Below are 13,703 nucleotides of genomic sequence, written 5' to 3'. Positions count from 1 at the left end.
TTTCTTTTTGTTTGGTGTTAGTTTGTGATTGTATGTGTTATTGCATTTTTATTGATTATTCTTATTGGTCTTATTGTTCAACTGCGGGTAATGTTTTATTTCACTACACATTTATGTGTATGTGACAAATAAACGACTATTGACTATTGACTATTGACACAAAACCTATCCACGTTCTCCAGAGATGCTGCCTGACCCGCTGAGTTACTCCAGCACTCTGTGAAATGTCACCTATCCTTGTCCTCCAGAGATGCTGCCTGACCCGCTGAGTTACTCCAGCACTCTGTGAAATGTCACCTATCCACGTTCTCCAGAGATGCTGCCTGACCCGCTGAGTTACTCCAGCACTCTGTGAAACGTCACCTATCCACGTTCTCCACAGATGCTGCCTGACCTGCTGAGTTACTCCAGCACTCTGTGAAACGTCACCTATCCACGTTCTCCACAGATGCTGCCTGACCCGCTGAGTTACTCCAGCGCTCTGTGTCGTGTGCATTACCCATTCTTGATTAGCGCGGATGTCGGGGGTTATGGGGAGAAGGCAGGAGAATGGGGTTAGGAGGGAGAGATAGATCAGCCGTGATTGAATGGAGTAGACTCGATGGGCCGAATGGCCTTATCTTGCTCCTAGAACGTAGCGATGATCATCGGCAGTGCTTTGTTTTTACTTCAGCTATGCTCTGTATCAGTGCCCAGCAGAGGGCCCTAAAGGAAAAACTACCCTTCAAAATGCAACCAGTGCAATAATCACAACAAACTTCAACACAGTACCATTACTAACAGTGAAGGAATCAAAAGACAGTCACAAAATGCGGGAGTAACTCAGCGGGACAGGCAGCAGCTCTGGAGAGAAGGAATGGGTGATGCTTCAGGTCGAGACCCTTCCTCAGGCTGAGAGTCAGGGTAGAGGTAGACGAGAGATATGTGGATGGGTAAGGTGTAAAAACGACAGATCAAAGCAGACAATGTTCAAGGGAATGTAGATTCGTCACCCACTGCTTCTTTCCAGAGGTGCTGCCTGATCCGCTGAGTTACTACAGCATTTTGTGTCTATTTTCGATGCAAACCAGCATCTGCAGTTCCTTCCGACACAGATGAAGAAATCAAGTTGCTCGTGTTAAAGGAGAATGATTTTTAAAGGAAGAGAATACAAAATACATGTGTATAACATCATGAGAGGAATAGATGCACAGAGTCTCTTGCCCAGAGTAGGGGAATTGAGGACCAGTGGACATGGGTTCAAGGTGAAGGGGAAAAGATTTAATAAGAATCTGTGGGGTAACGTTTTCCCACAAAGGCTGATGGATGCATGGAACAAGCTGTCAGTGGAGGGAGTTGAGGCTAGGACTATCCCAACGTTTAGGAAACAGTTGGACAGGTAGGAAAAAAAACCTGCAGATGCTGGTTTAAATCGAAGGTAGACACAAAATGCTGGAGTAACTCAGCGGGTCAGGCAGCATCTCGGGAGAGAAGGAATGGGTCATGTTTCGGGTCGAGACCCTTCTTCAGACAGGTAGATGGAGATAGGAGGGATATGGACCAAACGCGGGCAGGTGGGACTAGTGCAGCTGGGAAATGTTGCCCGGCGCGGGCATAGTTGGGCCGAAGGGCCCGTTTCTACGCTGCGCCTCCTAATCTGAGGAAATACATTCTTGCCGTACAGAGAAGGTTCACCAGATTGATTCCTGGGATGGCAGGACTTTCATATGAAGAAAGACTGGATAGACTCGGCTTGTACTCACTGGAATTTAGAAGATTGAGGGGGGATCTTATAGAAACTTACAAAATTCTTAAGGGGTTGGACAGGCTAGATGCAGGAAGATTGTTCCCGATGTTGGGGAAGTCCAGAACAAGGGGTCACAGTTTAAGGATAAGGGGGAAGTCTTTTAGGACCGAGATGAGAACGTTTTTTTTCCACACAGAGAGTGGTGAATCTGTGGGATTCTCTGCCACAGAAGGTAGTTGAGGCCAGTTTGGCTATATTTAAGAGGGAGTTAGATGTGGCCCTTGTGGCTAAAGGGATCAGGGGGTATGGAGAGAAGGCAGGTACGGGATACTGAGTTGGATGATCAGCCATGATCATATTGAATGGCGGTGCAGGCTCGAAGGGCCGAATGGCCTACTCCTGCACCTATGTTCTATGTTTCCATGACTCTGAAACGTCTTTGCTTTTTCCAAATAACACTTCAAGGACAAATGAAAACCTGACCAACCTCAGACCACTCTGCTGTTTTCCAGACGGGGCAGATGTACTCATTGCACCGTTGGGTTATCATCTTTTCCTGCTGGCTGCACGTGTTGTCTCCAAGGACCGTGCCCATCGCGTTAACGCACACAGCGCCCCGTCTTCTCGTCCCGCTGCCACAGCTCTTGGAGCACTTTGTGCACAGAAACAAACGACAGATTAACTCCAGGAGACCACAGGAGGTGGAGGAATCGCGAGAGGAATAGACGCACAGAGTCTCTTGCCCAGAGTAGGGGAATAGAGGACCAGAGAGAAGACACAGGTTTAAGGTGAGGGGGGGGGGGGGGCGGGGAAAGATTTCATAGGAACCTGAGGGGTAATTTTTTTTTACACAAAGGGTGGTGGGTGGGTGGAACGAGGTACCAGAGTAGGTGGTTGAGGCAGGGACTATCGCAACGTTTAAGAAACCAGAGGGCATGGGTTTAAGGTGAGGGGGAAGATTTCATAGGAACCTGAGGGACCCACAAAGCAAGTGCCTCTAGATAGGCAGCACTTGAAACCTGTATAAACCAACTGCATTGTGTGAGAGTGGGAACAAAGGAGGACTCAGCGAGGGGGAACCACCATGAAGGGGGGCATGTGTGGGTGTGGGAGGGGGGGGGAACAAAGGAGGACTCAGCGAGGGGGAACCACCATGAAGGGGGGCATGTGTGGGTAAGGGGGAGAACAAAAGAGGACCCAGAGCGGGGTACTTTGTAATGATGTCGGCGCCCTTTACGTGGCGACTCTTTGCATACCTCGGGTACGCAAAACAAAGAATCCCACTGTGACTCGACGCATGTGACAATAACGTATCCATTCGTTCATTCATTCATTCATTCTGGGCTTGTGGGACGAGCTGCCGGAGGAGGTAGTGGAGGCAGGGACTATCCCATCGTTGAAGAAACATTTAGACAGGTGCATGGATAGGACAGGTTTGGAGGGATTATGGACCAAACGCAGGCAGGCGGGACTAGTGTGGCTGGGACGGATTGATCAGTGTGGGCAGGTTGGGCCTGTTTCCACACTGTATAACTCTACGACTCTGTGACATTCCATCCCTATACGCCTCTTCTCACCAAATATTAAATGCCATTGATTCTTTTGTCAGGATCACTTGACTTGTTAGTGTAGAATCGGTCTTGATAGAGGAGGAAACACAAGGGGTGACTGACCTCAGACCATGAAGAGTATTGCCACCCTCCTACGTTGCAGTCTCCACGGCAGGCCTCCTTGTTATCCGGTTTTGCTTGGTAGCTGCAGTACCTCTCATCTATTTTGTCTGCCTTCCCTTCCGGCCGATTATATTTTGCACAGTAGATGTCCAAGGTTCTGTAGCCGGGCCCACACTGGGCTGTACATTCACTTTTCCTGGCCACGTGCCACCTGTCCCAGAGCAAGAAGCAGAGTTCATTAATCGCCTTCACCATTTGTTAACTCACGACTGCAAGAGTAAAACAACATGCTGGGAGAGTATCTTGTGCAGGAAGGAACTGCAGATGTTGGTTTAAACAATAAACAATAAACAATAGGTGCTGGAGTAGGCCATTCAGCCCTTCGAGCCAGCACCGCCATTCAATGTGATAGACAATAGACAATAGGTGCAGGAGGAGGCCATTTGGCCCTTCGAGCCAGCACCGCCATTCAATGTGATCATGGCTGATCATTCTCAATCACTACCCCGTTCCTGCCTTTTCCCCGTACCCCCTGACTCCGCTATCCTTAAGAGCTCTATCTAGCTCTCTCTTGAATGCATTCAGAGAATTGGCCTCCACTGCCTTCTGAGGCAGAGAATTCCACAGATTCACAACTCTCTGACTGAAAAAGTTTTTCCTCATCTCAGTTCTAAATGGCCTACCCCTTATTCTTAAACTGTGGCCCCTTGTTCTGGACTCCCCCAACATTGGGAACATGTTTCTTGCCTCTAACGTGTCCAACCCCTTAATAATCTTACACGTTTCGATAAGATCTCCTCTCATCCTTCTAAATTCCAATGTATACAAGCCTAGTCGCTCTAGGTTTAAACTGAAGACAGACACAAAATGCTGGGGTAACTCAGCGGGGCAGGCAGCATCTCTGGAGAGAAGATCATAAGATCGTAAGATCATAAGTGATAGGAGCAGAATTAGGCCATTCAGCCCATCAAGTCTACTCTGCCATTCAATCATGGCTGATCCATATCTCCCTCCTAACCCCATTCTCCTGCCTCCTCCCCATAGATTAAGGAAGGAATGGTCGAGACTCTGAAGAAAGGTCTCGACTCAAAACATCACCCATTCCTTCTCTCCAGCATTTTATGTCTATCTTCAGTTTGGTATCTTATGGTATTTTGCAGCCGTTAGAAACAATTGATCGCGATATTTATTTGCCACAATTGTGCAGTTCTGGTCGCCATTCTCTAGTTTATTTGCATTAGAGATACAGCAGGGAAACAGACCATTCGGCCAACTGAGTCCATGCTGACCAGTATCAGCCTTTCACACCAGTTCTATGTTACCCCACTTGCAATTGCATTACATTTCTTTGTTTCTACGTAATAAAAATAACGCAGGTTTCAATACATGCCAATTAAAACTTGCATAATTAACAGACAAATAATTATTTATGCATGTTTTAATATTTGCTTATTAAATCTTGCATGATCTTAGCCAAATAATTAATTGTGCACATTTTAATATTTAGCTATTAAAACTTGCATAATTAATAGGCAAAATAATTAATTGTGCACATTTTTATATTTAGCTATGAAAACTTGCATAATCAATAGCCAAATAATTAATTGTGCAAATTTTAATATTTACCTATTAAAACTTGCAAAATCTTAGCCAAATAATTAATTGTGCAAATTTTACTATTTAGCTATTAAAACTTGCATAATCTTAGCCAAATAATTAATTGTGCAAATTTTAATATTTACCTATTAAAATTTGCATTATTAATAGGCAAAATAATCAATTGTGTAAATTTTAATATTGGCTATTAAAACTTGCATTATTAAGAGCCAAATTATTAATTGTGTAAATTTTAATATTTGCCTATTAAAACTTGCATTATTAAGAGCCAAATTATTAATTGCGCAAATTTTAATATTTACCTATTAAAACTTGCATTGTTAAGGGCCAAATAATTAATTGTGCAAATTTTAATATTTAGATATTGAACCTTGCATAATTAATAGGCAAAAAATTAATAATACAGATTTTAAAAGGAAATATAATAACACTAGTAATAACACGTGACTAATTTTGTACCGTATTTCACACTCCGTGTTGCATGGTTCGGTGACTGGAGCGGGGCGAGGCATTTGATCACACCTCTGGTCAGAGACAACAAGGCGATCACTCTCTCTGAGGCAATTCGGCCTCCTCTTCCTTTCACCTGTTTAAGAGGAAACAGCGGAAGACAAAACAGTGATAACCTGGCAGCGTTAGCCCCGTGCAGATAGATCTTGTCGCCGTGATTTCGAGCTGGTCGTGGGCAGAGGAGACGGCTTCGAAGGCCACGGGCGGGCGCTGGGCGTGCTGTTCCGCCATTAACGGTGAGGTTCCTACCTTGACAAAGCCTGTTGCAGTCCTGCCAAGGGCCAAACTGGTCCCAGTAAAACCGCTGGGCCTTATCTTCAATGGGAATGTTGAACGAATACCGCACATCGGGATTGTACAGGTTGCCCACAGACAAAACCTTGGATGTAAAAGTGCAACATTATAAAAAAAACTAATTGCCTTCTGTGGAAGGACCACTACAACACAAAGCAACATTGTGCACGTAATTCAGCCTTGCGCGTGAACCTACCTGAACGATCAGCTCCTCCCCAATCCGATCCGTACAGTTGATCCTTTCCACTCCGTTGTCTGACCCACTATATTCTATCATCGCTCCTCTCACCTTGATTTCCCTTTTAAACATGCTGACCACAAAGTCTCCATTCAAGAGAAATTCTCCTCGACTGTTTGCCAAAGCTGGGGAAAGACATTTTGAAGGAGAACACCTCAGTGAACAACTACAAAATACACCCAAAATATCAAGGTTTCCTTTTAACTTTTAGGATGTTTAATATAAATCCTTTTTGTAGATTTTAATTTTCCAGTGCGCGCAACAACTCTATCCAAAACAGCAAGAAACTGTCTTTGATCAGACTTTATTTTGCACTAAACGTTATTCACGTTATTCCCCATATCATGTATCTGTACACTGTGGACGGTTTGACTTTAATCATTTATTGTCTTTCCGCTGACTGGTTAGCACGCAACAAAGGTTTCTTCACACAAACCAGCCTCTTATCTAACCAGTTAGATATAACTCTTAGGGCTAGCGGAATCAAGGGATATGGGGAGAAAGCAGGAACAGGGCACTGATTTTGGATGATCAGCCATGATCATTTAAAAAAAATGTTTTAGATATACAGCGCGGAAACAGGCCCTTTGGCCCACCGAGGCCCCGCCGCCCAGCGATCCCCGCACATTAACATTATTCTACACACACTAGGGACAATTTTTTTTACATTTACCCAGTCAATTAACTTACATACCTGTACGTCTTTGGAGTGTGGGAGGAAACCGAAGATCTCGGAGAAAACCCAAGCAGGTCACGGGGAGAACGTACAAACTCCGTACAGACGGCGCCCGTAGTCAGGATCGAACCTGAGTCTCCGGCGCTGCATTCGCTGTAAGGCAGCAACTCTACCGCTGCGCCACCGTGCCACCGTATCATATTGAATGGCAGTGCTGGCTTGAAGGGCCGAATGGCCTACTGCTCTGCATCTATTTTCCATGTTTCCATCTCCCTTCATCGACTCTATCTACACTTCATGCTGCTCTGACAAGGCCAGCAGCACAATCAAGGACTCCCTCTTCTCCTCTCGCCCCTCAGGCAAGAGGTACAGAAGTGTGAAAATGTACGCCTCCAGATTCAGGGAGAGTTTCTTCCCAGCTGTTATCAGGCAACTGAACCATCCTCTCATCAGCTAGAGAGCGGTGCTGAGCTACCATCTACCTCAATGGAGACCTTTGGACTGTCTTTAATCGGACTTTAATTTAGTTTAGTTCAGAGATACAGCGCGGAAACAGGCCCTTCGGCCCACCGTGTCCACGCTGACCAGCGATCCCCGCCATCCTACACCCACTAGGGACAATTTTTACATTTACCAAGCCAATTAACCTACATACCTGTACGTTCATGAGAGGGCTAGATAGAGCTCTTAAGGATAGCGGAGTCAGGGGGTATGGGGAGAAAGCAGGAATGGGGTACTGATTGAGAATGAGCAGCCATGATCACATTGAATGGCGGTGCTGGCTCGAAGGGCCGAATGGCCTACTCCTGCACCTATTGTCTATTGTCGTTGGAGTGTGGGAGGAAACCGAAGATCTCGGAGAAAACCCACGCGGGTCACGGGGAGAACGTACAAACTCCGTACAGACAGCACCCGTAGTCAGGATCGAGCCCGGGTCTCTGGTGCTGTGAGGCAGTAACTCTACCGCTGCGCCACCGTGACTGCCCTTATTGGTTCACTTTATTGGACTTCAAAGTCATATATTTGCACTAAATGTTGTACCTTTATCATTTATCTGTGGCTTGTGGACGGCTTGATTGTATTCAAGTATAGCCTTTTTTTAACTGGATAGCACACGAACAAAAGCTTTTCACTGTACCTCGGTGTAGATTAGTGTAATGGTGTCACACATGTTATGCGTGATGCTTTTGTAGTTACGCCCCTTTAACTTTTGAGTGACCACTGCTTGCGAGATTCGGATTAGAACGTGTAAGTAGAACGTGCAGGCAAGGGGTCGTGCTTGCTATGTAGTTAAGAAAGTCTTTGGATCGTTATCCAGGTGTAAGGCTTCTGTTGTTATACGGTCACCAAGACATGGTGTCAGAAGTGGGATACGAACCCACGCCTCCACTCGGCACAGGTGACAATAAACTAAACTAAACTATCAAGTGTGAACTTAAGCTGACAGATTTTCAGTTTTGATAATGGTATGAATTTGTTAGATAAGAAGATATAACAATTAAGAAACAGTTGGACAGGTACATGGATAGGACAGGTTTAGAGGGATGTGGACCAAACGTGGGCAGGTGGGACCAGTGTAGCTGGGACATGTTGGCCGGTGTGGGCAAGTTGGGCCGAAGGGCCTGTTTCCACACTGTATCATTCTATGACTCTACGAGTCTATAAGCAGATAGAATCTTGGCCGCTATTCCTCAGTTATATACTTTACCCTATCAGAAATAAGGAACATAGGGTTAACCAAGTCACAAATTCACAAGTTCACAAGTTATACGAGTGGAATTAGGTCATTCGGCCCATCGAGTCCACTCCGCCATTCAATCGTGGCTGATCTCTGCCTCCTAATCCCATTTTCCTGCTTTCTCCCCATAACCCTTGACACCCGTTCTAATCAAGAATTTGTCTATCTCTGCCTTAAAAATATCCACTGACTTGGCCTCCACAGCCCTCTGCGGCAATGAGCTCCACATATTAACTATCCTCTGACTAAAGAAGGGGCGGCACGGTGGCGCAGCGGTAGAGTTGCTGCCTTACAGCGAATGCAGCGCCGGAGACTCAGGTTCGATCCTGACTATGGGTGCTGTACTGTAAGGAGTTTGTACGTTCTCCCCGTGACCTGCGTGGGTTTTCTCCGAGATCTTCGGTTTCCTCCCACACTCCAAAGACGTACAGGTATGTAGGTTAATTGACTGGGTAAATGTAAAAAATTGTCCCTAGTGTGTGTAGGATAGTGTTAGTGTGCGGGGATCGCTGGGCGGTGCGGACTTGGTGGGCCGAAGGGCCTGTTTCCACGCTGTATCTGAAATATGAAAAATATGAAATATGAAAAATAAGTTCCTCCTCGCCTCCTTTCTAAAAGAGCGCCCTATAATTCTGAGTCCTCTGGTCCTAGACTCTCCCACCAGTGGAAACATCCTTCCCACATCACACTTGGTCTATGATAGCCCTGCAGGATTTGAAAGCCTTTTTCCCTGAATGACTTGAAAGAACCACTAATTCACGGCACAACTTCACACCTCTGTGATTATTTGCTCGATTTCCTGCGTTTGAGTACGTTTCCTGGTCATTTCACTCCCATATAATTCCTTTTCTTTCATCCAGTCCTCACCCAAAGTGGAACAACTGCCTTTTATATTTTTAAAAAAGCATGACGTACAAAATAGATTCAAACCCAAATGCAAGAAGTTACATCCTCTGAATGCACCATTTTGAACGGTGCTCAAAGCTAATGGACTGAATCAGACAGCGCCAAGTGTTTGAAGCATAAAATCGCAACACAGTTGTTTAACTCTATGTTACCAAACAACCCATTGCGCTCGGTAGGGACAGAAAGCAAAGGTACATTCCGGGAATTTATGTTCTGTCACGTTCCTGTGAAACTGTTAAATAGCTGTTACTCTGTTCACCGTAACCAACGTTTACCTTTTATAACCAAGAGCATAAAATGGATATAGACACTGTCTCGTTAGCTCGCTTAATATTGCACAAGTTTTACCAGCAGCTTCCTTTTGGAAGTGAGAACACCACGAGAAATTGCAGCGAAATGTGGATGCAGCCCAGACCATCACGCAATTCCAACCTCCCTTCCATCGCCTCCATCTACACCTCGCGCCGCCTCGGCAAGGCCAGCAGCAGAATCAAGGACCAGGCGCAGCCCGGCTATTCCCTCTTCTCCTCTCTCCCATCGGGCAAAAGGTATAGAAGTGTAAAAACGATTCAGGGACAGTTTCTTCCCAGCTGTTATCGGGCAACTGAATCATCCTACCACAGCCAGAGAGGCGTGCTGAACTACTATCTACATCATTGGTGACCCTCGGACTATCCTTGATCGCACTTTGCTGGCATAACCTTGCACTAAACGTTATTCTCTTATCATGTATCTATACACTGTAAATGGATCGAATGTAATCATGTATAGTCTTTCTGCAGATTGGTTAGCACGCAACAAAGGCTTTTCACTGTACCTCAGTACATGTGACAATAAACTAAACTAAACTAGAGATATTTGATTATCTATTCATTTTCTCACTGATACCATTTAAGTGCCAAAGGACATTTGGTACACACTTCCCGAATAGAGAAAAACATCAAAGAAGCACAAACACAGACAAGCAATGGAGGCTAAGTCAGTGGATATTTTTAAGGCAGAGATAGATTAGCACGGGTGTCATGGTTCTTGATTAGTACGGATGTCAGAGGTTATGGGGAGAAGGCAGGAGAATGGGGTTAGGAGGGAGAGATAGATCAGCCTCGATTGAATGGTGAGTAGACTTGATGGGCCAAATGGCCTAATTCTGTTCCTATCACTTATGAACTCATGACAAGCAATCATGGAGAACACGCATGAAGGGCTGGCCATTCGGCCCACAATGTCCACGACAATCATAACGCCAGGTTAAACTAATCTCATTTATGGAGCGGCACGGTGGCGCAGCGGTAGAGTTGCTGCCTCACAGCGCCAGAGACCCGGGTTCGATCCTGACTACGGGTGCTGTCTGTACGGAGTTTGTACGTTCTCCCTGTGACCTGCGTGGGTTTTCTCCGGGTGCTCTGGTTTCCTCCCACATTCCAAAGACGTGCAGGTATGTACCTTGATTGGCTTTGGTAAAATTGTAAATTGTCCCGAGTGTGTCGGATAGTGCTAGTGTACGGGGTGGTCGACTGTCGGCACGGACTCGGTGGGCCGAGTATTGTTTCTGTATTGTTTCTCTAAAGTCTAAAAGAAGTGTATAGGTGAATTGTAACTGCTTTCAGGAGCTCTGTTAGTTGGACCTGCCTCTCCTCCTTCTCTCGATCCCACATTTTTTATATTTCATTGTCTCCTTCGATGTTCCTCCCTCCTCCAATATCAAAGACGGTATCGCCAGGCTACCCAACGCTTCACAGAAGCAGACCGAAGACAGGCAATAACAATACAACAGCAGTCAGCTTCAGTTACTGCAGTCAGGCAAGAGGCAAGAGTCTGAGAAGCAAGCAAGAATTAACGAGAAGCCCCAAAGGACAAAAGAGTGTTTTGTCTACCAGTAATGGATTAACCCTTCCAATTGCACTGAAGGTCATCACTCCTATCAATTAACCAACGAACTGCTAAAGAGTGTTTGGGAAAAGGAACTGCAGATGCTGTTTTAAACTGAAGATGGACTCAAAATGCTGGGAAGAGTCAGGCGCTGGTCAGAATTAACTCATCAGTAAATGCAAAATCAAGAAGGGTCTCGAACAGAAACGTCACCCATTCCTTCTCTCCAGAGATGCTGCCTGTCCCGCTGAGTTTCTCCAGCATTTTGTGTCTACCCTAAGATCCAAATCCAAATACTTTATGTGTAGGAAGGAACTGCAGATGCTGGTTTAATTAAAGATAGACACAGAATGCTGGAGTAACGCAGTGGGACAGGAAACACCACCATTCAATGTGATCATGGCTTATCATTCTCAATCAGTACCCCGTTCCTGCCTTCTCCCCATACCCCCTGACTCCGCTATCCTTAAGAGCTCTATCTAGCTCTCTCTTGAATGCATTCAGAGAATTGGCCTCCACTGCCTTCTGAGACAGAGAATTCCACAGATTTACAACTCTCTGACTGAAAAAGTTTTTCCTCATCTCCGTTCTAAATGGCCTATCCCTTATTCTTAAACTGTGGCCCCTGGTTCTGGACTCCCCCAACATTGGGAACATGTTTCCTGCCATTAGCGTGGCTAATCCCTTAATAATCTTATATGTTTCGATAAGATCCCCTCTCATCCTTCTAAATTCCAGTGTACACAAGCCTAGTCGCTCCAGTCTTTCTGAATACATGTGCTGAACACTGATCTATTCTACACGTTCCTTGATCTCCATTCCCTTTGTCCTATTTTCACACCTAATACTTGCTTATCTATGTACATCCCCCTCTCCCCCGACATCGGTCTGAAGAAGGGTCTCGACCCGAAACGTCACCCATTCCTTCTCTCCAGAGATGCTGCCTGTCCCGCTGAGTTACTCCAGCATTTTGTGTCTACCTTCTGGGAAAAGTACTTCTGGTGCTGTGTATGAAACTTCTTCATCAATACATCCGCAAAACATTATCTGCAGAAATTAATATTGTCACTTGCCAATCAGCAAACGCAATATCGCTTCCAGTGACCAACTTGGAGGAACCATTTCTCACCACATGAATGAAAATGTTTCACTTCGATATTATTATGCATAAAGATTAATATGCTCATACACTTCCAAGGACATTTACATCTCAGGAGAGAATTGGACTTCGGTCTTAGAATCTTTGGTAGATTGAAAATTACATTTCGCACATGTATTCAGAAATAAAAAAGAACAGTTTCGGGAGATGTAAAAATCAATTCTGAATCATTAAATAACGAGGGGATATTTCTCATTCAATGTTATGCGTGAACCTCAGTGGAATTCATTGCCACAGACGGCTGTGGAGGCCAAGTCAATGGATATTTTTAAGGCAGAGATAGACAGATTCTTGATTTGTACGGGTGTCAGGGGTTATGGGGAGAAGGCAGGAGAATGGGGTTGAGAGACAGATCAGCCATGATTGAATGGCAGAGTAGACTTTAGTTTAGTTTAGAGATACAGCGTGGAAACAGGCCCACTGAGTCCGCACCAACCAGTGATCTCACACACTAACACTACCCTACACGCACTAGGAACAATTTTACATTTGTACATTATACCCCAAGCCAATTAGCTTACAAACCTGTACGTCTTTGGAGTGTGGGAGGAAACTGAAGATCTCGGAGAAAACCCACGCAGGTCACGGGGAGAACGTGCAAACTAAACATGGACAAGCACCTGTGGTCAGGATCGAGCCCGGGTCTCCGGCGCTGTAAGGCAGTAGCTCTACCGCTACGCCACCGTGATGGGCCGAATGGCCCAATCCTGCTCACTAGGTTAATTCCCGGAATGGCGGGACTGTCGTATGTTGAAAGGCTGGAGCGATTGGGCTTGTATACACTGGAATTTAGAAGGATGAGGGGGGATCTTATTGAAACATATAAGATAATTAGGGGATTGGACACATTAGAGGCAGGAAACATGTTCCCAATGTTGGGGGAGTCCAGAACAAGGGGCCACAGTTTAAGAATAAGGGGTAGGCCATTTAGAACGGAGATGAGGAAGAACTTTTTCAGTCAGAGAGTGGTGAAGGTGTGGAATTCTCTGCCTCAGAAGGCAGTGGAGGCCAGTTCGTTGGATGCTTTCAAGAGAGAGCTGGATAGAGCTCTTAAGGATAGCGGAGTGAGGGGGTATGGGGAGAAGGCAGGAACGGGGTACTGATTGAGAGTGATCAGCCATGATCGCATTGAATGGCGGTGCTGGCTCGAAGGGCTGAATGGCCTACTCCTGCACCTATTGTCTATTGTCTATTGTCTATCACTTATGAATTTATGAACTTATGAAGCTAGGCTTTTGGTTGAAATTGTATAACCAAGAGCCGCCTGCCATCGCCAGAGATGGAAAGGAGCAATGGT

The 13,703-nt window shown here is 45.5% G+C and overlaps 1 protein-coding gene across 1 annotated transcript in view; it reads right to left on the bottom strand.

Moving 5' to 3' along the window:
- Window positions 1-13,703, bottom strand: part of adamts9 (ADAM metallopeptidase with thrombospondin type 1 motif, 9) — a 205,378-nt gene that overhangs the window by 99,624 nt on the left and 92,051 nt on the right. The window contains exons 17-21 of the mRNA XM_078414557.1: window positions 6,017-6,183; window positions 5,776-5,905; window positions 5,476-5,602; window positions 3,400-3,610; window positions 2,214-2,378 (exon numbers count right to left, since the gene is read on the bottom strand). Of these exons, the coding sequence (XP_078270683.1) occupies window positions 2,214-2,378; window positions 3,400-3,610; window positions 5,476-5,602; window positions 5,776-5,905; window positions 6,017-6,183 (800 nt within the window). The remainder of the gene's footprint in view (window positions 1-2,213; window positions 2,379-3,399; window positions 3,611-5,475; window positions 5,603-5,775; window positions 5,906-6,016; window positions 6,184-13,703) is intronic.

This window comes from Rhinoraja longicauda, chromosome 17 (assembly GCF_053455715.1).
Source record: "Rhinoraja longicauda isolate Sanriku21f chromosome 17, sRhiLon1.1, whole genome shotgun sequence".
Lineage (NCBI taxonomy): Eukaryota > Metazoa > Chordata > Chondrichthyes > Rajiformes > Arhynchobatidae > Rhinoraja > Rhinoraja longicauda.
Note: the sequence above shows the minus strand (reverse complement) of the source record. Positions and strands in the feature narration are given on the sequence as shown.